Genomic DNA, 27,148 nt, shown 5'->3' with positions numbered 1-27,148 from the left:
CCATCTTGTAAACCCCTCCTGACCCCACACATTGTCAGGATCCTAGGACTTTCCGGTCTGTTTTGAATGAACTTTTGCCCTTGGTTAAGATGGAGTTTTCGGTCCTGTCGCATCACTTCCTCTTAGCTGCCCTTAGTTAAGATGGAGTTTTCGTTTACATCACTTCCTCCCCAGCTGCATAAAAACCCGCCCCTAAGCACAAGCAAATCGCTTGAGTATATTGATTCCTGGTGTGCTCCTGCCCTGCCACTCTCCCAGATCTTGTGACTCTGGAACAACCCTGCTTCCTGCTTGAGACTTCAGCTCTCTGGACCTCTGGATACCACTGGACTTCTTGCTACCGTACCCGGTTAGTGTTTGTGCCCACTGAAGGTCCCCTTACTGGATCTCCACCGGACTCATCATACCAGAGGCTCGCTACAACTGGACTTCTGTTTGCTATACTGGTTAGTAGCTGTTACCCGGTGCCCGCTGAACATTATCCTGCTGGACATTTGTTATACTCTTGTCGGGATCCCTCAGATTACTCTTTCATCTGAAGGACCGATGTTCTTGGGTGTGAAGCATCATATGTCTCTAATTAAATCAGCTCCGTGGAGAAGAACTATACAAACACCAGCTGTATGGTACAACTCAGGATGCCTCCAAGACGCCTCTGGCTTATCAGTTAGGCTTCCGTCTTTTATAGTAAAGAATTTAAACTTTTTACAGACATGCGCAGTACAAATGATTTTACAACTTGTTTTCGACAAAGAAAGTCATTTAGGCGAAAAAGCAGAGGTATTTGACCTTGGTTCACAAGGGAGATGTCTGAGACATCTCCTCGAAGAAAAGATAAGGTTTTAAACAAGAGAATGCAACATAGACAGAACTCAATTTAACTCCTTCAGTTCCTATCATTCCCCCCTTTGACATCTTCATTTTTCATCAATCTGGAACACTGGGTCCTGCAACGACAGCTGATAGTGGCTCGTTCACCAGGTACTATCCCAGGCCGACGGGTTGCCTGAGGGAGACAGGCATCTTCTTTTACCTTCTCCATCCCCTGGTTACTAAGGCCACGTCTGTCATCACAAGAGTACGCTCCTTCATGCCAGAAATGAGATGTCAACCTGAAACCTAAAGAAAACAGTTATCAATTTTGGCATATGTTCTGTCATTAATTTATCTATTTCATCTATACCTGTACTTTTTCTTACATACAGAAAAACACCAAAAAACAAGTTTAAAAAATACATATATTACGAAGATACAAACAACAATACGTAATAGACTTAGTATAATCCCAGCTATCCAGCCTCCAATACCCTTAAACCAATTAGCTGGATTAAGAAAAGAGAATGTATCTGACCACCAACTATCCTTAGTACGATCATTGTCTTTATCGTACTGATCTCTAAGTCTTTGAACATCCTCTATTTTTGATCTTAACTTTAAACTACTGTTGGGATCTATATAATGACAGCAAGCTGGTCCGATGACTTGACACATACCTCCTTGCGCTGCAGTTAAATAATCTAATACTATGGTATGCTGATTAGTGACTATGATGAGCTGATTTTGGACAGCAACGGTGGTGTTCAATATATCCAATATATCCCATATTTGGTCATCTAAGTAATCTGTAGCCCTGACTAATTTATCCCACATTTGAGTAATCATAGGATAAATAAAAATAGAGCTGACAATTTTATTAGCCACACTCATCTGCACTATATGTGGTCTCCCAGAGGGACGAGGTGTATTATCAGCAGCTCTTTTGTATAATGTATGTTTGGGTATTGCCTTCATATCTAATTGTTGGCTTGGAACGATAAAGGTAGCCGGAGTCAAACGTCCCAGAGTACAAGTACCTCTTACCCCTACTGGCAACCATTTATATGCATTGTCTCCACATACCCAGTACATGTCACTAGGTAGGTCCCATAGGGCTGAATGTTGTAATACCAGTCTATGAACTAAATCTATGAACGCAGATACATTCTGAAGCATACACCAATTTGGAAGTTGTCCTAAAGGGCTACAATACCCTACATCGGGATTTCTACAGGTGGGAGTTCCTTTCTCATATCCAGATAACTCGTTACAAGGCATATTACCTGAAATATTAAAACAAGTTTCATTATTGCCCTGGGGAAATAAATTGGAATACTCCCAGGACGTATTATGCAACCTTCTTTCTAGCAGTATTGGCTTAAAGGCGTCAGTAGAGTGAGAAGTTGCACTAAAACTAACTTGTAGGCTATACATTGGAATTTGCCCCAGGTAGGTTAATCGAGTTCTATTCCTGGGTACCCAAGCCCCCCCTTTATATGCCAGATATTGAAGGTGAGTATTACTTCCTGAAAGGTTACCCTGCCACCAAGGGTATCCTACCCATCCCACAATAGGTATACCGACAGTTGTGTTCCATAACTTCACATTATTTGTGGCATTATTAGCAAGTGTATCAGAACAACTGGTCCAGGCAAATAATTCCTCGGGTGGCACAGGAATAACAAGGAACGGAATACTAGTGGCTGATACTGGTGAATGTGTGCAGATCCAGCAATCTGCTGGAGACTGAGTGTCTTTTGACCAATCATTTAGTATTTTTTCATGATGTTGTATAAACTTATTATTCAAGGACATTGGAGAATTTAAACTATCCCACGCAGCTACCATTATTACAGAAAATGCAACAAAACCAAACCAAAACATTATGCACTCTTATGCTTTGTTAATTCCTGTGGCTAGTTTGCAATGTGATGCGTGGATCCAGTTTGGTCGTCCCTCCAACTTAACAGAAGTAGGCGTTGTCAGGAGTACTTGGTAAGGTCCTTGATATCGGGGTTCAAGGGTCTTTCTGGAGTGTTTCTTGACATATACGTAATCACCAGGTTGTAGACAATGAGTTCCTTCCACACTGTCTGGATCTGGAATGGAAGAGAAAACTAGAGAATGCATTTGAGTTAAATGCTTTTGCAACTGGATTACATAACTTGTCAAATTATCCACATTAAGTGTTAAGACCTGTGGGTAGTACAACCCTGTGTTTGGTGGTCTTCCAAACAGTATCTCGAAGGGTGACAGTTTAGTTTTCCCCGTGGGTGTGTACCTTACTGAGAATAATGCTAATGGGAGACACTCTGGCCATGGTCTATGGGTCTGCTCCATGGTTTTCTGTATTTTCAATTTCAGTGTCCCGTTCATTCTTTCTACCTTCCCTGAACTCTGTGGGTGGTAGGGTGTATGAAATGCCTGTTCTACACCTATCATTTGCATGACATTTTGCATTACCTCAGCAGTGAAATGTGTACCTCTGTCTGATTCAATTGTCTCAGGGACACCGAATCGTGGTATTAGTTCCATCACCAGTTTCTTTGCAGTAGCTCGAGCTGTAGCCGTTTTCACCGGGTAGGCCTCTGGCCATCCAGAGAACATGTCAACACACACCAGAACATATTCATATGGTCCACTTCTGGGGAGTTGAATGTAGTCGATCTGTAGTCTCTGGAAGGGATATAACGGCCTAGGACTGTGTTTCAGTGGAGTTTTCACCACCTGTCCGGGATTGTGTGCTAGGCATATGGGACAGGTAGTACAGTGTAGCTGCGCCACCTTCCCAAACCCAGGAGCAATCCAAACCTTCGTGACTAGGCGCGTCATTCCATTGGCGGACATGTGAGTTGGAAGGTGAACTGCTTCTGCCATCCTTGGGTACAAAACCCTAGGCAAACAGTACTTCTGATCTTTCTTCCACATTCCGTTCGTCTTCTTAGCTCCCATCTTTTCCCAAGTTTCCTTGTCCGTCTGAGCGGAGTCTTCTTGGAACTTTTGTAAGTCTGTAAACAATTCTGATGCATCCTTGTGCACTATGTTTACTTTTTCTGGAGTCCCCAAGGCAGCTTGCTTCGCCGCCTGGTCTGCTTTCTCGTTGCCTTTTGCTTCCATGTTGTCTTTTCTGGTGTGTGCTGGCACCCTCATAACGGCCACCCCCTGTGTCTGGGCCACATTCTCGAGGATGTCTCTGATCAGTGTGGCATGTTTTATGGGTGTTCCTGCTGCTGTCATGAAACCCCTTGTGCGCCACAAAACCCCAAAATCATGTACTATCCCAAAGGCATATCTTGAGTCAGTGTAGATATTTGCTGTTTTTCCTTTGGAAAGTTTTAATGCCTCATTCAGAGCTGTCAGCTCAGCCTCTTGTGCGGACATGTGGGGTGGAAGTGCCTTTGCTACAATAGTCTCATGTGGTGACACTACCGCATATCCTGTGTGGAATTTTCCACTTTCATCGGCATATCTGCTGCCATCCACAAAAAGTACAAAGTCTGGATTTGACAATGGTGTGTCTGTGACATTGGGCAAGCCAACAACTTCTTGCTGCATCAGTTCTATGCAATCATGTTCAACCTCGTGTGGGGGCTCAAAAGAAAGCGATAATGTGTTCTCATCTATATCCCCCCCTTCAGAATCTGCAATTGGCAACAATGTAGCCAGATTCAGATTCTGAGTTTTGGTAAACGTAACATTAGGAGGCATAAGCAAGGCACATTGCAATCTGAGTTGTCTGGCCATAGAAATATGTTTAGAAGAAACCTGATTCAGGATACCGTATATATCATGTGTGGTACAGACAGTTAGTGGGTTATCCAGTACAATATCAGAAACTTTGTCAAGTAGCAATGCGATTGCAGAGACTGCTCTAACACAGGATGGTGTTCCCTGTGCTACTGAGTCTAGTTTGGCAGAATAGTATGCAAGAGGTCTATTCTTTTTGTCATGTTTCTGTGTCAAAATGCCAGTAGCATGCCCTCTGATTTCAGCGGCCATCAGTTGAAAGGGTATATCATAGTTAGGTATACCTAATGCTGGGGCTGACACTATGGCCTTCTTCAGATACTGGAATGAGTCTCGTGCAATGTCAGTCAGTTGGAAAGGTGTTGTGTTGATGCAATCATACAGTGGCTGCATGTGTTCACTAGCATGTATGACCCATTGGCGGCAAGACGAAACTAAACCCAAAAATGCTCTCAACTGCTTATGGGTTGTCGGTTCCTTCATTTGTTGTACAATTGTGATTCTGTCATTGGTTAAGTGTCGGGTACCATGTGATAGACAATGTCCTAAGAATATGACTTTTGGTTGGCAAAACTGTAATTTTTCTCTGTTGACCTTACATCCATTGTCTGATAAAAACATCAGTAGTGAAAGTGTATGGATTCTACAGTTAGCCTCATCAGGTGCACAAAGCAACAGGTCATCCACATATTGTAAGAGCACAATATCAGGTGGATGTGGCCAGCCGGCCAACACAGACTGCAATGCCTGCGTGTATAGTGTGGGTGAATGCTGCATGCCCTGTGGCAGTCTGGTCCAGGCATATTGTTTGCCCTTAAATGTAAAAGCGAACAGATGCCAACAGCTTTTGTGGAGGGGCACTGAGAAAAATGCGTTTGACAAATCAATCACTGAAAAACATTTCGATTGACTAGGGATTTTCGCCAATAGCGTGTGTGGGTTAGGTACTACTGGTGTCAAAGGAACAAGAACCTTATTTATCTCTCTCAGATCATGTACCATGCGATATTTCGGGGCATCACCTGGTCCTCCTTTCTTTTTGACAGGAAACAATGGCGTATTAGCTTGTGATTTAATTGACACCAATGCTCCATTGTTTACAAGATCAGTGACTTGTGCCTCAATAGCAGCCTCTTGTTGGGCACTGATAGGGTACTGCCGCAGCTGTGGCAATCTTGTGTCTGCGGGCACCTCCACCACAACTGGGGACACGGGAAGTAAACCAATATCCGCATTCCCTTTTGCCCATAAGGTATCAGGTAATTTGTCTAGGGCTGGGTCCCATGGTTGTGATGTGGTGTCATCAGGATTTTGTGACTCGAGAGCTTGAATTATCATGCAAGCCTCAAGAGCATCCTCATCCTCATCTGGGATAGTAAGATGTACTGTACCATCTTCAGCAAATTTGATATCTGCCTGCAATTTCTTTAGTACATCCACTCCCAATAGGCAAATTGGTGCTCTTTTGACAAACAAAAATTTATTCAGGAACATTTTAGGTCCTATCCTAACTGTTAAAGCTTTGCTAAAAGGAATTAGGCTAGATTGTCCACTGAATCCTGAGACAAAAGTCGAATACTCTGAAAGGAGGTCTGGAGTTATTACTTTGTCATTGACCACCGAAGAGGTTGCTCCGGTATCTAATAGAAAGGGTACCTTTTTACCATTTACCTGAATTTTAACTACTGGTTCCCTAGAGTCGAGTTTCATTCTAATTGCATTTAGTCAGTCAGTAGGTTCTTCCCTTCTAGGCTGAGATTCTCTATCCGCTTTCCTCTTACGGCAATCTCTTTGGAAATGACCTGGCTTCTTACAATAGTGACATGTAAAAGTTCTCCTCCTAGCCCCACTTATTGGATTTCCCTGATTATCAAACTGAGTCACCGCTACTCTTATTTTTGCTGGCGGTGCATTCTTCCTTTCCTGTACATCTAGCTCAATTCCCATAGCTTTTTGTCTTAATCCATGGGCATCAGGTACTGATCTCCAATCGGGGGTGCTTATTTTCAGGGGATCTCGTATTTCTTTGAGTAACCCTTCCATGAAGGCTTTTGCCAATAGTCTCGATACTCCCTCATTATTGGTGTCAAGACCCTCATCTTGGAAAGCTGTTTCCAATATCCGGAAGAAATCGGTTACTGATTGTCCCGGTTTCTGCGGTATGGCTGTCATGTTACCTCTCTGTCTCTGTTTTGTCTGCATAAAATTATCAAGGGCGGTTAAGAAAGGCTCTCTTGAAGCCTGAGTTCGAAGGTTACCCTCTTGGTCATCGTCAGGCGGTCTGTTTGGTCCGATAATGTGTGAGAACTCCCCTTGGGTAGTTAATGGTAATTTCAGTCTACATAGGTCTTCCCCATCCAACCAAGTCCCTCTGTGTACAGTCAGTACCTGTCTTATATATCGGGCAAACGCCATAGGAAAGGTAGTTGGATCTGGAGCATTGGACAATAATGCCATACATTCTGGGGCAGACCATGGAGTGTAATGAAGGGTCTGAATATGTCTGGTGCGGGTAACACCTTGGTCATCCACTTCTCTAAAAGGGGTATTTTGAGTCCTAACAGGGGCTAACCTGCTAGGGTGGTGGTAACGGGGTGCTCCACAGGCTAGGCAAGTATTTCTCCAGTCTGGATTTTGTTGACCACAATTACTACAAACCCATCCTGGATTGCCATTATCAGGTGATGGTGATTGTACATCAGGGTACAGTCCAGTGGACGGTGGTGGGGGTGAACTGGGAGTTGCGGCAGGAGCCATAGGTACTGGTGGTAGCACTGACAAAGGGATTGGATAGGGTGGAGGCTCACGCATTTCCTCCACTGGGTCATCTGTCTTTCTGACCTTCTTTGAACGTATCCATTTCCCTGTCTTCTCATTATATGCCCACTTTTCCCTCTGAGCAACTTGTGAACATTTTAAACATGCTTCAACCTGTTCCCCCCATCCCGCATCTGCAATTTTTCCTGACTTTGTGTCTTTTATTTCTTTCCATTTATCCTCATTTAAAGCCTCTTTCCCTTTTACCTTGAATTTTTTTAATACCTTCTCTAGGTCTCTTGCTGCACGTCTTCCATATCTATCCTCAATTATATCACATAACCAATCTCCTTCTTCAGGTATCTTTCCCTGACTGTTCCCCATCTTATCTTTTATTCTTATCCTGTCTCTCTTGTTGTCTTCCTGTTAGTCCCCTGCCTTAGGTGGTGTATTGGGTAAGCTCAAGACTAGGCTCTACTATACCTCGTTACCTTCTTCCTAAGGTGCTAACAGGCTAAATGGAGTGTCTGTTCCTCGGTGTACTACGTGTTTCGTGTACTTATATGCTATGTAGCATCCGAACAGAAATACTCCCACAACACACAGGATTGTAAACAAAGTATCCATCTATCGGGGTTCTTCAGTCATATCTTGTCACAGGCTCATTTCACAGTCCTGTGCTCATTCAATCACACTCTTATCTGTCACAAGGTTTATCCGTAAAGGGTGTTGATTTAAGCTTAGGCGGTGACCTCCCCGGAAGGACGCAGTCACATGACCCAGTTAGGCAATATCACCACTCTTTGAACGAATACCTACTGTGCAGCTTATTTTTCTACTTTCCACAGTCCTTCAAATCAAGGCAGTCACTCAACAACCTCCTCTATTCCTAGTGCGGAATCGTCTATTGTGAAAAACTTGTCCGTCCGGGCTGCGCAGTATGAACTGTTCACCCAGCCTTATCTTCCGTAATGTCAGACCTCTCAGCGTGTCACTCAATGGGACATGTGTATTCAATGCTAACAATACCCACCACTGTTCTCCCTTCTTGAAGTGGTGAAACTTTTTTATGTTTGTGTCTGGGGTTGTCCCTGCAAATGTCCAATCACCATACCCGTTATGATTTGCATCAGTTCTTCTTCTAAAAATAGCTGTGCACAGGCAGAATCTGCAACAGCCTCTCATTCGGACAGGGATACAGGAATTACATATGCGTGTCACACCCGATTTCCTCAGAGTTCTTATATGGACCTGATTTTACGGCCCCCTCCTCTACTAGATTCCCCTTTATACGGACCTCAGTTATAATGATAGATTATGAAGAGCAGAGAAGAGAAAAATTGATCTCTTACCTGGCCAGGTGTTTAGGTCTGCTGTTCACAATTTCATCAGTAACAGGAGTGGTCCGTAAGCCGGGTGGTCTTGGAGAGGTGCCTATATCAGGTCCCTGTTTCGGGCGCCAGGAAACTGTCGGGATCCCTCAGATTACTCTTTCATCTGAAGGACCGATGTTCTTGGGTGTGAAGCATCATATGTCTCTAATTAAATCAGCTCCGTGGAGAAGAACTATACAAACACCAGCTGTATGGTACAACTCAGGATGCCTCCAAGACGCCTCTGGCTTATCAGTTAGGCTTCCGTCTTTTATAGTAAAGAATTTAAACTTTTTACAGACATGCGCAGTACAAATGATTTTACAACTTGTTTTCGACAAAGAAAGTCATTTAGGCGAAAAAGCAGAGGTATTTGACCTTGGTTCACAAGGGAGATGTCTGAGACATCTCCTCGAAGAAAAGATAAGGTTTTAAACAAGAGAATGCAACATAGACAGAACTCAATTTAACTCCTTCAGTTCCTATCACTCTGGACTTTGCCTGCAATACCCGGTTATATTCCGTACTCAGTGACTCTTAATAACTTACCATCCTTGCTGAACCTTTTGCTATGTGCTGCTGTATGTCTGTGCTCTGAACCCGTTACGTATTTCCACGTTTGTTGTGCACAATTGTATATAAATCACTTGCTTCACTAAGCGTGTCTCTGCCGTCATTGCCCTACGCCATTGAAGTCCTTATACCATACATAAGTATTATACACATACTTTCCTCATCCAGCACCATTACAAGGAGTACAGCAGAGTCCCGCATACAATACATTGATGGCTGTGTGCACAGGACCTGTGATGAGGTCACAGGAGGGGAGGAGTCAGGGTCACATGATCAGGGGCCTCCGACTGAAACCCCTGATCATGTAACCCCTGACTCCTCCCCTCCTGTGACCTCATCACAGGTCCTGTGCGCACAGAGCAGGGATTTATCAGTGAGGGGCTGGCGCTGCGGTGGCAGGTGGGTCTGAGAGGGGGAGGAAAGGGTCAGTACATGGGGGGGTGGCACTATGGTGGCGGATTATAATGGGGCAATTTTCCCTGGGCTCCTGGGCCTCCCCACACTACTGGGCCCTGGGCTACCGCCCAGATTGACCTCATTATAATCCACCACTGAGTACGTCACTGCTCAGCCCCTCTATATACAACCCTACCATGCAGTACGTCACTGCTCAGCCCCTCTATATACAATCCTACCCTGCAGTACGTCACTGCTCAGCCCCTCTATATACAATCCTACCCTGCAGTACGTCACTGCTCAGCCCCTCTATATACAACCCTACCCTGCAGTACGTCACTGTTCAGCCCCTCTATATACAATCCTACCCTGCAGTACGTCACTGCTCAGCCCCTCTATATACAATCCTACCCTGCAGTACGTCACTGCTCAGCCCCTCTATATACAACCCTACCCTGCAGTACGTCACTGCTCAGCCCCTCTATATACAACCCTACCCTGCAGTACGTCACTGCTCAGCCCCTCTATATACAATCCTACCCTGCAGTACGTCACTGCTCAGCCCCTCTATATACAATCCTACCCTGCAGTACGTCACTGCTCAGCCCCTCTATATACAATCCTACCCTAGAGTACGTCACTGCTCAGCCCCTCTATATACAACCCTACCCTGCAGTACGTCACTGTTCAGCCCCTCTATATACAATCCTACCCTGCAGTACGTCACTGCTCAGCCCCTCTATATACAATCCTACCCTGCAGTACGTCACTGCTCAGCCCCTCTATATACAATCCTACCCTGCAGTACGTCACTGCTCAGCCCCTCTATATACAACCCTACCCTGCAGTACGTCACTGCTCAGCCCCTCTATATACAACCCTACCCTGCAGTACGTCACTGCTCAGCCCCTCTATATACAACCCTACCCTCCAGTACGTCACTGCTCAGCCCCTCTATATACAACCCTACCCTGCAGTACGTCACTGCTCAGCCCCTCTATATACAACCCTACCCTGCAGTACGTCACTGCTCAGCCACTCTATATACAACCCTACCCTGCAGTACGTCACTGCTCAGCCCCTCTATATACAATCCTACCCTGCAGTACGTCACTGCTCAGCCCCTTTGAAGACTTAGGCAAGAAAGTGAAAGAACTGGGAGCGCAGGTGGTCTTCTCTTCCATCCTCCCAGTGGATGGCCATGGAACAAGGAGGTGGAATAAGATTCTGCAGGTGAACAACTAGCTACGTCGATGGTGCCGTCAGCAACGATTTGGATTTCTGGATCACGGAATGAACTACTTATACGATGGACTACTTGCTAGAGATGGGGTGCACCTTACGAAGACTGGAAAGCATGTATTTGGAAGTCGCCTTGCTACACTTGTAAGGAGAGCTTTAAACTAGAACAACATGGGAAGGGAAGCAAAAGGCCAGAAAAAGCCATACACCTGACAAATGCTATTGAGAACTCTGCTATTAGAAGTGGAAAGGAAGAACAAAGACGAAAGAATCTAATTAATAAAAATATTGGAGAAAGAGAAACCAATCACAAACTAAAATGTTTCTATACTAATGCACAAAGCATGGGCAACAAACAAGGAGAATTGGAACTACTAACACAGGAAAAGAAATATGATGTCATTGGAATCACTGAAACTTGGTGGGACAATACACATGATTGGAATACAAGACTAGAAGGATACAACTTATTTGCAAGAAACAGACTTGATAAACGAGGAGGGGGTGTCGCATTGTATGTTAGAAACGCGTATATCTGCACAGAGATTGAAGCTTCAGAGACTGGGAGTTCTGTGGAAACTGTTTGGGTAAGAATACAAGGACAGAACAATGGAAAGGACACCATTGTAGGCATTTACTACAGGCCGCCTGTGCAAGCTGAAGATATGGATGAACTCTTTATGCATCAAATGGCCAAGTTCTCCAAAAAATATGACATGGTTGTCATGGGAGATTTCAACTATCCAGACATTTGTTGGGAATCTCTCTCAGGCAAAACTAACAGGTCAAGGAAATTCTTATCCTCTCTTGCTGACAACTTTATCTTCCAAAAGGTAAGGGAGAAAACAAGGGGAACTGCTACCTTGGATCTAATCCATATAAACAGGGAGGAAATGGTTGAGGAGGTAAAAGTGGCTGGGACCCTAGGAGGTAGCGACCATGCTATTTTAGAACTTTGGATAACTAGAGGCGGAAGACCTGTGAAGACTCAGACGTCAAGGTTAGATTTCAGAAAGGCAGATTTTAAGGGATTCAGAAAGAGAATTGGAGGGATCCAATGGCTGGATATCCTTAAAGACAAAAATGTCCAGGAAGGATGGGAAATCTTGAAAAATGAAATTCTCAAAGCACAGTTGTTAACAATTCCGAAAAGAGGGAAGAATAGGAAGCATTTAAGGAAACCAGGATGGATGAACACAGAACTTAAGCACATGCTAAAAAGGAAGAAAAAAATGTTTATAAAATGGAAAGAGGGAGGCATATCTAAAGAAGAATATAATGCTGTCTGCAGAACCTGCAGGGCACAAATCAGATTATCTAAAGCTGAAAATGAATTGAGGCTTGCAAGAGATGTCAAAAGCAATAATAAAGGATTTTGGGGATATGTCAAAAGTAAAAGAAAAGTCAAAGATGCTATAGGATTTTTACAAGATGAAAATGATGAAATGGTAAGACAGGATGTTGAGAAGGCTGAACTTTTAAATTCCTATTTTGCATCTGTTTTCTCTCAGAAAGGAAATGTAACATCAACTGTTATTCACTGTCCTATTAAGGGAGTAGAAGAATCCAGGATATCTATAAACAGAAAGATAGTGAGGAAACACTTAGCTAACCTAAATGAATTCAAGTCTCCAGGTCCAGATGAATTACACCCCAGAGTACTGAAGGAGATAGCAGAAGAAATTTTTGAACCCCTCTCCATAATCTTTGAAAATTCTTGGAGAACAGGAGAAGTGCCAGAAGACTGGAGAAAAGCAAATGTTGTTCCTATCTTCAAAAAGGGGAAGAAGGTGGACCCAGGCAACTATAGGCCGGTGAGTCTGACTTCTATACCAGGAAAGATCTTTGAACAAATTATTAAACAACATGTATATCAATACCTGGATAAGAATGAAGTGATTAAACAGAGTCAGCATGGGTTTGTAACTAATAAGTCATGTCAAACTAACTTAATTTCCTTCTATGACGGTATCACTGATTGGGTGGATCAAGGAAATGCTGTAGATATAGTATATCTTGACTTCAGCAAAGCATTTGACAAAGTCTCTCATACAATCCTTATTGAAAAAATGACTAAGTATGGAATGGACAAGGCAACTGTTGGGTGGATTCATAACTGGCTTAGTGATCGGACCCAAAGAGTGGTCGTATATGGCTGCCCATCCAGTTGGAAGAATGTCTCAAGTGGGGTACCACAGGGCTCTGTCCTGGGCCCTGTATTGTTCAACATCTTTATCAACGACTTAGATGAAGGAATTGAGGGTAAACTGATTAAATTTGCTGATGACACAAAGCTAGGAGGGATAGCTAATACTAGAGAAGAGAGAGAGAGGATTCAAAAAGATATAAATAAACTGGAGAAGTGGGCAGCAACTAACAGAATGGTTTTTAACAGGGAGAAATGCAAAGTACTACATCTGGGCAATAAAAATGAAAAAAGCATATATAGAATGGGAGGAATAGGGCTAAGCGACAGCACATGTGAAAAAGACTTGGGTATACTAATAGATCACAGACTGAATATGAGTCAACAGTGTGATGCAGCAGCAAAAAAGGCAAATGCAATTCTAGGATGTATTAACAGAAGCATACAGTCTAGATCACGTGAAGTCATTATTTCCCTCTACTCCTCTTTGGTCAGACCTCATCTGGAATATTGTGTCCAGTTTTGGGCACCACATTTTAAAAAAGACATCAACAAACTGGAGCAGGTTCAGAAAAGAGCGACCAGAATGGTGACCGGTCTGCAAACCCTGTCTTATGAGGAAAGGTTGCAGGATTTGGGAATGTTTAGTTTGCAAAAGAGAAGACTGAGAGGAGACTTAATAGCTGTCTACAAATATCTAAAGGGCTGTCACATTGTAGAAGGATCAACTTTATTCTCATTTGCACAAGGAAAGACTAGAAGCAATGGGATGAAACTGAATGGGAGGAGACACAGATTAGATATTAGAAAAAACTTTTTGACAGTTAGAGTGATCAATGAGTGGAACAAGCTGCCACGAGAAGTGGTGAGTTCTCCTTCAATGGAAGTCTTCAAACAGAGGCTGGACAGACATCTGACTGGGATAATTTAGCGAATCCTGCTTTAAGCAGGGGGTTGGACCAGATGGCCCAGGAGGTCCCTTCCAACTCTACCATTCTATGATTCTCTATATACAAACCTACCCTGCTGTACATCACTGCTCAGCTCCCTCTATATACAATCCTACCCTGCAGTACGTCACTGCCCAGCCCCTCTATATACAATCCTACCCTGCAGTACATCACTGCTCAGCCCCTCTATATACAACCCTACCCTGCAGTACGTCACTGCCCAGCCCCTCTATATACAATCCTACCCTGCAGTACATCACTGCTCAGCCCCTCTGTATACAACCCTACCCTGCAGTACGTCACTGCTCAGCCCCTCTATATACAATCCTACCCTGCAGTACGTCACTGCCCAGCCCCTCTATATACAATCCTACCCTGCAGTACATCACTGCTCAGCCCCTCTGTATACAACCCTACCCTGCTGTACATCACTGCTCAGCCCCCTCTATATACAATCCTACCCTGCAGTACGTCACTGCCCAGCCCCTCTATATACAATCCTACCCTGCAGTACATCACTGCTCAACCCCTCTGTATAAAACCCTACCCTGCAGTATGTCACTGCTCAGCCCCTCTATATACAATCCTACCCTGCAGTACGTCACTGCCCAGCCCCTCTATATACAATCCTACCCTGCAGTACATCACTGCTCAGCCCCTCTGTATACGACCCTACCCTGCAGTACGTCACTGTTCAGCCCCTCTGTATACGACCCTACCCTGCAGTACGTCACTGCTCAGCCCCTCTATATACAATCCTACCCTGCAGTACGTCACTGCTCAGCCCCTCTATATACAACCCTACCCTGCAGTACGTCACTGCTCAGCTCCCTCTATATACAATCCTACCCTGCAGTACGTCACTGCTCAGCCCCTCTATATACAACCCTACCCTGCAGTACGTCACTGCTCAGCTCCCTCTATAAACAATCCTACCCTGCAGTATGTCACTGCTCAGCCCCTCTATATACAACCCTACCCTGCAGTACGTCACTGCTCAGCCCCTCTATATACAACCCTACCCTGCAGTACGTCACTGCTCAGCTCCCTCTATAAACAATCCTACCCTGCAGTATGTCACTGCTCAGCCCCTCTATATACAATCCTACCCTGCAGTACGTCACTGCTCAGCCCCTCTATATACAACCCTACCCTGCAGTACGTCACTGCTCAGCTCCCTCTATATACAATCCTACCCTGCAGTACGTCACTGCTCAGCCCCTCTATATACAACCCTACCCTGCAGTACGTCACTGCTCAGCTCCCTCTATAAACAATCCTACCCTGCAGTATGTCACTGCTCAGCCCCTCTATATACAATCCTACCCTGCAGTACGTCACTGCTCAGCCCCTCTATATACAACCCTACCCTGCAGTACGTCACTGCTCAGCTCCCTCTATATACAATCCTACCCTGCAGTACGTCACTGCTCAGCCCCTCTATATACAACCCTACCCTGCAGTACGTCACTGATCAGCCCCTCTATATACAACCCTACCCTGCAGTACATCACTGCTCAGCCCCTCTATATACAACCCTACCCTGCAGTACGTCACTGCTCAGCTCCCTCTATATACAATCCTACCCTGCAGTACGTCACTGCTCAGCCCCTCTATATACAACCCTACTCTGCAGTACGTCACTGCTCAGCTCCCTCTATAAACAATCCTACCCTGCAGTATGTCACTGCTCAGCCCCTCTGTATACAACCCTACCCTGCAGTACGTCACTGCTCAGCTCCCTCTATATACAACCCTACCCTGCAGTACGTCACTGCTCAGCCCCTCTATATACAATCCTACCCTGCAGTATGTCACTGCTCAGCCCCTCTGTATACAACCCTACCCTGCAGTACGTCACTACTCAGCTCCCTCTATATACAACCCTACCCTGCAGTACGTCACTGCTCAGCCCCTCTATATACAACCCTACCCTGCAGTATGTCACTGCTCAGCCCCTCTGTATACAACCCTACCCTGCAGTACGTCACTGCTCAGCTCCCTCTATATACAACCCTACCCTGCAGTACGTCACTGCTCAGCCCCTCTATATACAACCCTACCCTGCAGTATGTCACTGCTCACCTCCCTCTATGAACAATCCTACCCTGCAGTATGTCACTGCTCAGCCCCTCTGTATACAACCCTACCCTGCAGTACGTCACTGCTCAGCCCCTCTATATACAACCCTACCCTGCAGTACGTCACTGCTCAGCCCCTCTAAATACAACCCTACCCTGCAGTACATCACTGCTCAGCCCCTCTAAATACAACCCTACCCTGCAGTACATCACTGCTCAGCCCCTCTATATACAACCCTACCCTGCAGTACGTCACTGCTCAGCCCCTCTATATACAACCCTACCCTGCAGTACGTCACTGCTCAGCCCCTCTATATACAATCCTACCCTGCAGTACGTCACTGTCCAGCCCCTCTATATACAATCCTACCCTGCAGTACGTCACTGCTCAGCCCCTCTATATACAATCCTATCCTGCAGTACGTCACTGCTCAGCCCCTCTATATACAACCCTACCCTGCAGTACGTCACTGCTCAGCCCCTCTATATACAATCCTACCCTGCAGTACGTCACTGCTCAGCCCCTCTATATACAACCCTACCCTGCAGTACGTCACTGCTCAGCCCCTCTATATACAACCCTACCCTGCAGTACGTCACTGCTCAGCCCCTCTATATACAATCCTACCCTGCAGTACGTCACTGTCCAGCCCCTCTATATACAACCCTACCCTGCAGTACGTCACTGCTCAGCCCCCTATATACAACCCTACCCTGCAGTACGTCACTGCTCAGTCCCTCTATATACAATCCTACCCTGCAGTACGTCACTGCTCAGCCCCTCTATATACAACCCTACCCTGCAGTACGTCACTGCTCAGCCCCTCTATATACAACCCTACCCTGCAGTACGTCACTGCTCAGCCCCTCTATATACAACCCTACCCTGCAGTACGTCACTGCTCAGCCCCTCTATATACAACCCTACCCTGCAGTACGTCACTGTCCAGCCCCTCTATATACAATCCTACCCTGCAGTACGTCACTGTCCAGCCCCTCTATATACAATCCTACCCTGCAGTACATCACTGCTCAGCCCCCTCTATATACAACCCTACCCTGCAGTACGTCACTGCTCAGCCCCACTATATACAACCCTACCCTGCAGTACATCACTGCTCAGCCCCTCTATATACAATCCTACCCTGCAGTACGTCACTGCTCAGCCCCTCTATATACAACCCTACCCTGCAGTACGTCACTGTCCAGCCCCACTATATACAACCCTGCCCTGCAGTACGTCACTGCTCAGCCCCTCTATATACAACCCTACCCTGCAGTACATCACTGCTCAGCCCCTCTATATACAACCCTACCCTGCAGTACGTCACTGTCCAGCCCCTCTATATACAACCCTACCCTGCAGTACGTCACTGCTCAGCCCCTCTATATACAACCCTACCCTGCAGTACGTCACTGCTCAGCCCCACTATATACAACCCTACCCTGCAGTACGTCACTGCTCAGCCCCTCTATATACAATCCTACCCTGCAGTACGTCACTGCTCAGCCCTTCTGTATACAGCCTCCATTTGCAGTACATGGGGTCACATGGCCCTGAACAATTGATAGACAACCTACCGGACAGGCATCTGTCCCTCTGCTCCCCCCCATTTCCAGCTAAGCCCACCTCTGCAATAGGGTCTGTCCACTGCGTTGGTAGAGTCAGGGTCACGTAGGTTTTGCCACCTAATCTCCAACCCAAACAAGTAATGCAACATCACAGATAACACAGTGAGAACTCTCCGAGTACAGAAAATGGAGATGTCACTCTCTCTTGCGTCCTGTCTCTCATCTCCTGTCTGTCTCTTTTACCTCTTCTCTGTTGTCTGCTGTCTCTCTTATTTCCTGTTTTTCTCACCTCCTGTATATCTTTTCTTGTGTCTCTCTCACTCTTCCCTCCTGTGTCTCTATTACCTCCTGTCTCTTTTCCCTACTCTCTCTTACCTCCTGTCTGTCTCTTACCTCCTGTCTCTCTCTTCCCTCCTGTCTCTTTTCCCTACTCTCTTACCTCCTGTCTGTCTCTTCCCTCCTGTCTCTCTCTCACCTCCTCTCTTACCTCCTGTCTCTTCCCTCCTGTCTCTCTCTCACCTCCTCTCTTCCCTCCTGTCTCTCTCTCTTACCTCCTGTCTGTCTCTTCCCTCCTGTCTCTCTCTCTCTTTTCTCCTGTCTCTCAAATTCAAATGAGCTTTATTGGCAGGACTAAGCACATATTAGCATTGCCAAAGCAAATGGTAAAAATAGGGGGACGGGGTAGGGGGTATATAGAGGTCCAGGATACATCAGGCTCCTGTTAGAGGATAGTGGCATGTCCGGGGTGGGGTACAGGAGTCCATGACATATCAGTCTCCTCTTAGTCTGTGGCAGGCACTGACATATTCCGCTGCTATGGCCGCTGCACCTTCCTCTTCCCCAGTATTATCGGCAGGTTCTCTTCCCCCTCCATGGAGGTGAAGTCTGGGAGGAGATCAGACAGTCTCTTGAAGTGACAGTCTCTCTCTCTTCCTTCCTGTCTCTCTCTCTTCCCTCTGTCTCTCTCTCTTCCCTGTCTCTCTCTCTTCCCTCTGTCTCTCTCTCTTCCCTCCTGTCACTCTCTCTCTCTCTTCCCTCCTGTCTCTCTCTCTTCCTTCCTGTCTCCCTCGCTTTCTTCCTGTCTCTCTCTCTTCCCTCCTGTCTCTCTCTCTTCCCTCCTGTCTCTCTCTCTTCCCTCCTGTCTCTCTCTCTTCCCTCCTGTTCTTCTCTCTTCCCTCCTGTCTCTCTCTTCCCTCCTGTCTCTCTCTCTTTTCCCTCCTGTCTCTCTCTCATTCCGCCTGTCTCTTTCTCTCATCCCTCCTGTCTGTCTCTCTTCCCTCCTGTCTCTTTCTCTCTTCCTTCCTGTCTCTTTCTCTCTTCCTTCCTGTCTCTCGCTCTCTTCCTTCCTGTCTCTCTCTCTCCCTTCCCTCCTGTCTCTCTCTCTCTCTCTCCCTTCCCTCCTGTCTCTCTCTCTATTTTCCCTCCTGTCTCTCTCGTACCTCTTGTCTCTCTCTCTTCCCTCCTGTCTGTCCCTTCCCTCCTGTCTCTCTCTCTTCCTTCCTTCCTGTCTCTCCCTTCCTTCATGTCTCTCTCTCTTCCCTCCTGTGTCTCTCTCTTCCCTCCTGTGTCTCTCTCTTCCCTCCTGTGTCTCTCTCTTCCCTCCTGTCTCTCTCTTCTCTCTTGTCTCTCTCTCTCCCTTCCCTCCTGTCTCTCTCTCTCTTCCCTCCTGTGTCTCTCTCTTCCCTCCTGTCTCTCTCTTCCCTCCTGTCTCTCTCTCTTCCCTCCTGTCTCTCTTTTCCCTGCTGTCTCTCTCTCATCCCTCCTGTCTCTCTCATCTTCCATCTCTTGCTCCTTCTTTCTTCCCTCAGCTAGACTGTATGGGCTGCAGTGGGAACCTGGAAGGAGCTCATACATGATAACACAGGCCCCACTCTCATACATAAGAAAAAAGGACACAGGACACCGAGTTCTAAGTTTGGCATAAAATGGCCGTGGCGTTTATTCTGAGTAAGGCCTCTTTCACACTTCAGTTTTTTGCATCAGTTATAATCCGCCAAAAGGACGGATGGCGGATCCGTTTTATTACTGATGACAACGGATGGCACCCGTCCGTTTTTTTGACGGATCCGACGAGAGAGAGAGAGATTTTTTTTTTTTTGTCCGGCACCCAGAAAGAATTTCGGGTTAAATGACTGTCTGGAGGATCCGCCACAGAGAAGAACGTTGCAAGCTCCGTTTTGAAATCTTTGAGGATGGTAACGGACAGGAACTTTTGGCGGATCCGCAAAAGAAACGGATGCAACGGACGGCAATCCGTCACAATCCGCCAATAATGGAAGTCAATGGGGAAAAAAACGGATCCTCAAAAGAAAATTGAGGATCCGTTTTTTTTCAAAACCTGGCGGATTGTGACTGATTGTAAAAAACTGAAGTGTGAAAGAGGCCTTGCTCAACAACCAATTTTATTTCATCATAACCATTAAAACCATTAAATATCTCCATCACTGAATAAAATTATTACTCTCATGACCCAATCCTCCCTAAAACAGGGAGATTATCTCACAAATAAACGACAGGACAATACAGTGAAATATTCTTTATCAGGGCGGGAGGGAGGGATCTTGGAATCTTCACAAACAGCTGATTATATACCACAAATTGTTCCCGCTCATACTCTGTCAGCCAATCAAACAAGCTCAAAAAAAGAGACGGAAGCCAAATCTGCCTAACAACAGGGAACCTGCTCATGAAATATCACAGCTTACTGAAACATTAACTCTTTGTGAACCAAAGCTTAAAAAACCAACTGAACACCATCAAATTATTAGTTATGGGAGCCGCGTTATCATGCGACCCCCCCCTTGTATTCACTAAGGGGAGGGCGTTCATTCTAGTGTATTCAGCAGTAAACCATCTGGACTGTATGGGCTGCTGACAGGATCTGGAGTAGTGATGTGTCCTTCATGAACGATCCGATTCAAAGAGCCGGCTCCCCGCTGGGAACGAAATGAGCCGGCTCTGCACTGTGAACGAGCCGGTTCTTTTTTTTTTCTTTTCTTTTTGACGCCAGGCAGTGGCAGTGACTCATCTGGGAGGAGGCGGAGCTGTCAGGAGACAGAGAGGGAAATGTGTGCTGTCTGTGCTGGAATGGAGTGAGTGGAAATATTTAGGCTATGTGCCCACGCTAGCGTTTTTAAACGCTTAGGAAAAGGATCCCCTTTCCCATAAAATGCGTGTATTTTTCTGCGCGTTTCTTGCACGGTTTTTGACGCGTTTTTGACACGCGATTTCTGGGAACATTGGGGATGGCTAAAGCGATTCCTGAGCGGTTAAAACCGCATGCATTGGCACAAAAAGCCAAAAACGCATGCTAATTAATTTGATGCATCTTTTAAGCATTTCTGCAGCGTCTGATCTGGCACAAACGCTGCGGAAACGCTTAACGAAACGCATCGTGGGCACACAGCCTTAAAGTGATATACTCCTCCTAGCTTCAGACATGCATGCATGGCATACAGTATATGGCATGTGACTGTAGAGGGGTTAAACTCAAGTGACTCAGCACATTGGTCTCATGTAGATTCTCACATATACTATACTATAGTATACTATTAGTTAAAGTCAGCCGACTCAGCTCAGCAGCAGTGCAGCACTGAGTGAGTGAGGAGGATTCAGGACAGGAACCCTAAGGCTATGGGCCCACGTAGCGTTTTAAAACGCTCACTAAAAACCGGACTCCTTCCCAGAAATCGCGCGTTTTTTTCCGCGCGATTTCACCGCGATTTTACCGCGATTATGTTCGCGATTTTCAAGCACTTTCCAAGCGATTTGAAGCATCGCTTGGAAAGTGATTGACAGGTTGGTCACACTCGTCAAACATAGTGTTTGACAAGTGTGACCAGGTTTTTACTATTGAGGCCTCCTATGCGGCATCAATAGTAAAAGATAGGATGTTAAAATGCTAAAAAAAATAAAAAAAATCGGGGTATATTTACCTTCCGGCGTCCCATGCTGCAATCCCGGGCCACAGCGTTCCCAGTAATGCCTTGCGAGACCTGTGATGACGTAGTCTCGCGTTGCTATAGCGATCTTGCGAGACCATGTCATTACTGGGAACGCTTAGGCCGGGAATGCAGCGTGGGACACCGGAAGGTAAATATACCCCGATTTTTTATTTTTTATTCTTTTTTTTACAGGGGTATGGTACCCAGGGCCTGGAGGACAGTCTCCTCTCCTCCACACCGTGGGTACCAACCGCACATGAGACGCTTAACTTCCCGCATGGTGGGCATAGCCACATGCGGGAAGTAAGCGATTCTCATGCATTCCTATGGGTGCGGAATCGCCGCAATTCTTTGCGATTCCGCACAAAAGAATGAGCATGCTGCGATTTTTTCCGCGATGCGATTCCGCCGCGGAAAAAAGCGCAGCATTAGCACAGCATGTGCGGAATGCCATAGGAATGCATGGGGGGCGTTCTGTACATGATTTTTAAACGTTTTCGCGCTGAAAATCGCCGCAAAAACGCTTAAAAATCGCTACGTGGGCACACAGCCTGAAGGGAGAAGCGTCAGTTCTTGCTGAGGGTAGGGTAAGCAATATAATAAAGTGATTTCAGGCAAAACTGTGCAGAGATCTAGGTCCAGCCCCAATCATTAGGCCATGTGCACACATAATTTTTGGTGCTGCGGATTTGGAAAAATCTGCAGGTAAAAAAGACCTGCGGATTAGCCCTGCGGTTTAGCCCTGCAGTTTGACACCTCTACAATGGAGGTGTGAAACCGCAGCGGATTCCGCACAAAGAGTTGCCATGCTGTGGATTTGAACCCGCAGCAAATCCGCGTGGAAAAATCTGCAGCATGTGCACAGCATTTTTCAGTTTACCATTGAAAACAATGGTACTGTACAACGCACCTAAATCTGCTGCGGACCCGCAGAGCCTGAAACGCTGCGGATCCGCAGCAGAATCCGCACCGTGTGCACATGGCCTTATAGGGTTACGCTGGTCTCACACTTGCATATTTTGGATGCACACGGATCCGTTTTCGTCTCCATTGACTTTCAGTGGTGACGGATGGGACTCGCGTGTGCTTCCAGTTGTCACCGTTTTCCCACAGATCCGCATGTCTGCATATTTTATCAGATGCACAAAAACGCAACTTGTTGCAGTTTTGTGTCATCTGAAAAACACGAGGCACAGGGTGACGCACGGATCTGCGGCTACACGTGTGGAATTAACATGGAGCTCTATGGAGCACGGATCCAGGACAACATGGAACCGTGTGCTTCCGTGTGCAGGGATCCGTGTTGCGGCACAGATGCTCGGAAGTGAGGGATGTGCTATGGGAAAGTGATGAAACTGTATGGGTCCAGTCTGCAGACATAATATAGACTATGCCCGCATGCTGCTCTGTCATACAGGGATCTTTCCCGCCTCACTAGAAGGGCTTGTGCCCTGTGTTACAGTGTGGTAATGATAATAAAATGTATTGGGAGCATGTATATAACATGGGGCACCTGGTTAGGGGCTGCACGAGTGGGGCTGCGTTCACACTAGCGTTGTGACAAACCAAACAGAAAAAAGAGCGACAACAAGTCCCAAAATTATTATGAAATATCCATAAAAAGATTCTTTATTATAAAAAACATACAGATGAAATAGCGAATCACCACGATGTGAAAATTGGCTAAAAGCCCAAGATGCTGACACAAACTGCAGACATCTCAAGAGATCATAATAATAAATGAGATAACACAGATCGGTGCTGACATATAAAGGCACTCTATAAACTCTCAGTATATGTATAGTTGAACATACCTAGTTTAGCCAAACGGCAATAGGGAGAGGAGATGAGGGCAGAGGATGTGCCAGCGTCACCCTGACACGCGTTTCGGAGCTCTATGCTCCTTCCTTCACGCCTAGTCTTGAGCTTACCCAATACACCACCTAAGGCAGGGGACTAACAGGAAGAAACAAGAGAAACAGGATAGAAAGATGGGGAACAGTCAGGGAAAGACACCTGAAGAGGGAAATTGGTTATGTGATATAATTGAGGATAGATATGGAGAAGTGCAGCAAGGGACTTAGAAAAGGTATTAAAAAAATTCAAGGTAGAAGGTGTCGGGATCCCTCAGATACTTCTTTCATCTGAAGGACCGATGTTCTTGTGTGTAGGACACCATATGTCTCTAATTGATTGCCCCGTCGAGAAGAATTACACAGACACAAGCTGTATAATACAACTCGGGATGCCTGCTGAGCGCCTCTGCCCCCCTCAGTCAAGCTTTCCCCTTTTATGATAAGGAATTTAGATATTTACAGACATGCGCAATAAAGAAAAGAAAAATAGTTACTTCTACAACAGCTTTGCCATGTAAGCAGGAAATATTTGACCTTGGTTCACAAGGGAGATGTCTGAGACATCTCCTCGAAGAAAAGATAAAGTTCAGCAGAATTCATTTAACTCATTCAGTTCTTATCATTCCCCCCTTTGACATCTTCATTTTCCACAATCTGGAACACTGGATCCTGCAACAACAGCGGATAGTGGCTCGTTCACCAGGTACTATCCCAGGCCGACGGGTTGCCCAAGGGAGACAGGTCTTCTACCTTCTCCATCCCCCAGATACTGAAGCCACGTCCATCATTGCAAGAGTACGCTCCTTCATGCCAGAAATGAGATGTCAACCTAGGACTCAAAGGAATAATAGTTAAATTCTTGTTGTTTACAGTCAAACTTCCTTATCTATTTCTACATCTTTTCTTGCATACAGAGAGACACCAAAAAACAAGTTTCAATAGCACATATATTATAAGGAGACAAACGGCAATACGTAATAAACTTAGTATAATCCCAGCTATCCAGCCTCCAATACCCTTAAACCAATTAGCTGGATTAAGAAAGGAGAAAGTGTCTGACCACCAACCATCTTTAGTACGATCATTGTCTTTATCATACTGATCTCTAAGTCTCAGGACTTCAGAAGGAGACAAGCCTGTGTTTCTATTTGGAGTGTGTCTGACTGAAAAGAGTGCAAGAGGCAAGCACTCCACCCAGCTCTTTCCTGTGTCTGCCATGGTCTTTTGAATTTTCAGTTTGTGTCCCATTTAGTCTTTCCACTTTCCCACTACCTTGTGGCCTATATGGTGTATGAAATGTTTGCTGTACACCCGGGGCCTGCATGACTTCCCTCTTTATTTCTCCCGTGAAGTGTGCACCCCTATCTGTTTCTGTGGTTTCTGGGACACCATACCTGCAGATCAGTTCTTTCATCAGTTTGTCTGTAGTCATTTTAGCATTTGCACGTTTTACCGGATAGGCTTCCGGCCACCCAGAGAAGAGATCTACACATACTAGGATATTTGCATACACTCCTACCTTGGTAGCTGTATGTCGTCAATCTGCCGTCTCTGAAACGGGTAGAGAGGCCTAGGTGTCGCTTTCTTAGGGACTTTTACTGTTTTACCTGGGTTGTGCTGTGCACAGATGAGGCATGATTGTACAAGTTTCGCGGCTGCGTAACTGAAACCAGGAGCGATCCAGAAGGCATCTACCATGGCACACATGTGACTTTTTGAGGTGTGATTGGGGCCATGTGCTGCTTGCGCCATGATTGGGAACAGGGACTTTGGTGGGCACATTTTATCCTTATTCTCCCATACTCCATTTGAGTTCAGCTCAGCTCCCAGTCTCCCCCGGTGTACCTTCTCTGTTTGGGCAGCTTTATGCTGGAGGGATTTCAGGACATCTAGACCCAATGTGGCTGGAATACGCTGACTCCCCGCCACCGTCCACTGCTCTCTCTAGGCCGCCTTGTGCTATTTTAGCAGCCTCGTTCGCCCTTCTATTGCCCTCTACCTCCACGGAGTCACCTTTGTGTGTGCTTTTACCTTGACAATGCCAACCTGGACTGGTAACATCAATGCCTCCATCAATTGTTTCACCAGCTCTGCATTTTTAATGGGCTTCGAATCTGTGAAAATATTAGCGACTTTACCTGCAGCGGCTCTACACGCCTCAGTGAGTGCCTTCAACTCTGCCTCCTGCGCCGACATGTGAGGAGAGAGTGGTTCCGCTCGGATTACCTCATGTGAGGATACTACTGCATAGCCAGTGTAGAATCGTCCATCCTGGTGGTATCTGGGGCCATCTACAAAAAAGAAACTCAAAGTCTGCATTAGGAACAGGTTTTTCATGAATGTGTGCAAACCCAACTGTCTCCTGACTCATCAGATCTATGCAGACATGTTCATGTGTCATGTCAAAGTATCCTTCCTCACTTGCTAATACGGTCACCAATTCCCCCTTTTCTGAATCCACAGGCAGGAGGGTGGCTGGATTCAGAACGTTACATCTTTTGAGGAGTGACATACTCAGGAATTAGTAGAGCACACTCAAGTCGGAGCTGTCTGGCCATAGACAGATGTTTTGGTTGAACTTGTAGGAGTATGGCATGGATGTCATGTGGGGAATAGATTGTCAAAAGAAACGTCAGTGTGATCTCACATGCCTTCCCTATTACGTCTCCACTTTTTTCCTTGTGCTCCAGCATACATGACAGGTCGTCTTATTGTCCTTGTTTGCTCAATTTCTTTAGCTACCTTTAAGGAGGTCTTTCAGATCTACATGTCTCCATTCAGGTCTGGCTGTCTGTACTGCGTCTCTTAAGTCTTTGTTCATACCGTCAATGAATGCATTCACCAGTATTCTAACATCAAGTGGGTTTAGGCAAATGTACCCCATGTCTGCCCATTTCAGCTGTAACCGTCCAAAGTACATCTCTACACTCTCTCCTTTTTGCTGTGTCACATTAGTCAGGAGTACAGACTGCTCTGATTGTTCCACTATAGCCCATTGTCTTAGTGACTCACAGTACGTCTCCCCAGATCGTGCAGATTTATCATCCATGCCCCAAGCCTGATTCTTTGTCACATCTGTATGTGTCTTAATTATATGATCTAGTGCGTCACCTGCCTTTAAACTCACCAATCTCTCTAGGTCTGCCCAGGTACACTTATATGTCTGCTGTACTTCCTTTATGTGTCTGTAAAACGGGAATGGTTGGTCTTCAGGGTCAGGCAGCTGCTTCAGCAAAGCTAGCTGGTCAGAGGGGCTCCAGGGATAATACACCTGCATCTTTCTTATTCTAGTCACACTTCTAGGTCCTGATGGGGTTGGTCGTCTGATGTCTACTGTCAGCTTACTCCTCAAGGGCCAATGTCCCCACTACCCACTATCCACACTATTATGTCAGCTTCTTATGATCTTGTCTGGATAGGATTTAGTGCAATTCGCTTAGGTCAGTAGCACAGGTCACACAAGTAGCTATTCAGTCTGGGTTTGTCTGAGTCTGACCACAGTGTTTACAAGTCCATCTGTTTTGTCTGGGTCTCTGGTTACACTTTGTCAATCAAACATTCATAATACACCTTCCATACTGCTGCACATTCTCAAGCATCATTTATTCACTTGCTATTTTCTTCCCTTGTCTGTGCCTTTTTGTACATCCAAACATTCACACTCTGGTATTTTTGCCTTTTTCAATATTTGTCCC

At 45.8% G+C, this 27,148-nt stretch overlaps 1 protein-coding gene across 1 annotated transcript in view; it reads left to right on the top strand.

The window, feature by feature from the left end:
- The window catches only part of LOC141073041 (uncharacterized), a 102,654-nt gene that overhangs the window by 43,733 nt on the left and 31,773 nt on the right, over positions 1-27,148 (top strand). Inside the window, exon 3 of the mRNA XM_073560359.1 lies at positions 7,323-7,328. Coding sequence (XP_073416460.1) covers positions 7,323-7,328 — 6 coding nt within the window. The remainder of the gene's footprint in view (positions 1-7,322; positions 7,329-27,148) is intronic.

Source organism: Dendrobates tinctorius, unplaced genomic scaffold (genome assembly GCF_039654945.1).
Source record: "Dendrobates tinctorius isolate UK_male_01 unplaced genomic scaffold, ASM3965494v1 ptg000295l, whole genome shotgun sequence".
In the NCBI taxonomy this organism is placed as follows: Eukaryota; Metazoa; Chordata; class Amphibia; order Anura; family Dendrobatidae; genus Dendrobates; species Dendrobates tinctorius.
The sequence above is the reverse complement of the archived record's forward strand: the minus strand, read 5'-3'. Positions and strand labels throughout refer to the sequence as shown.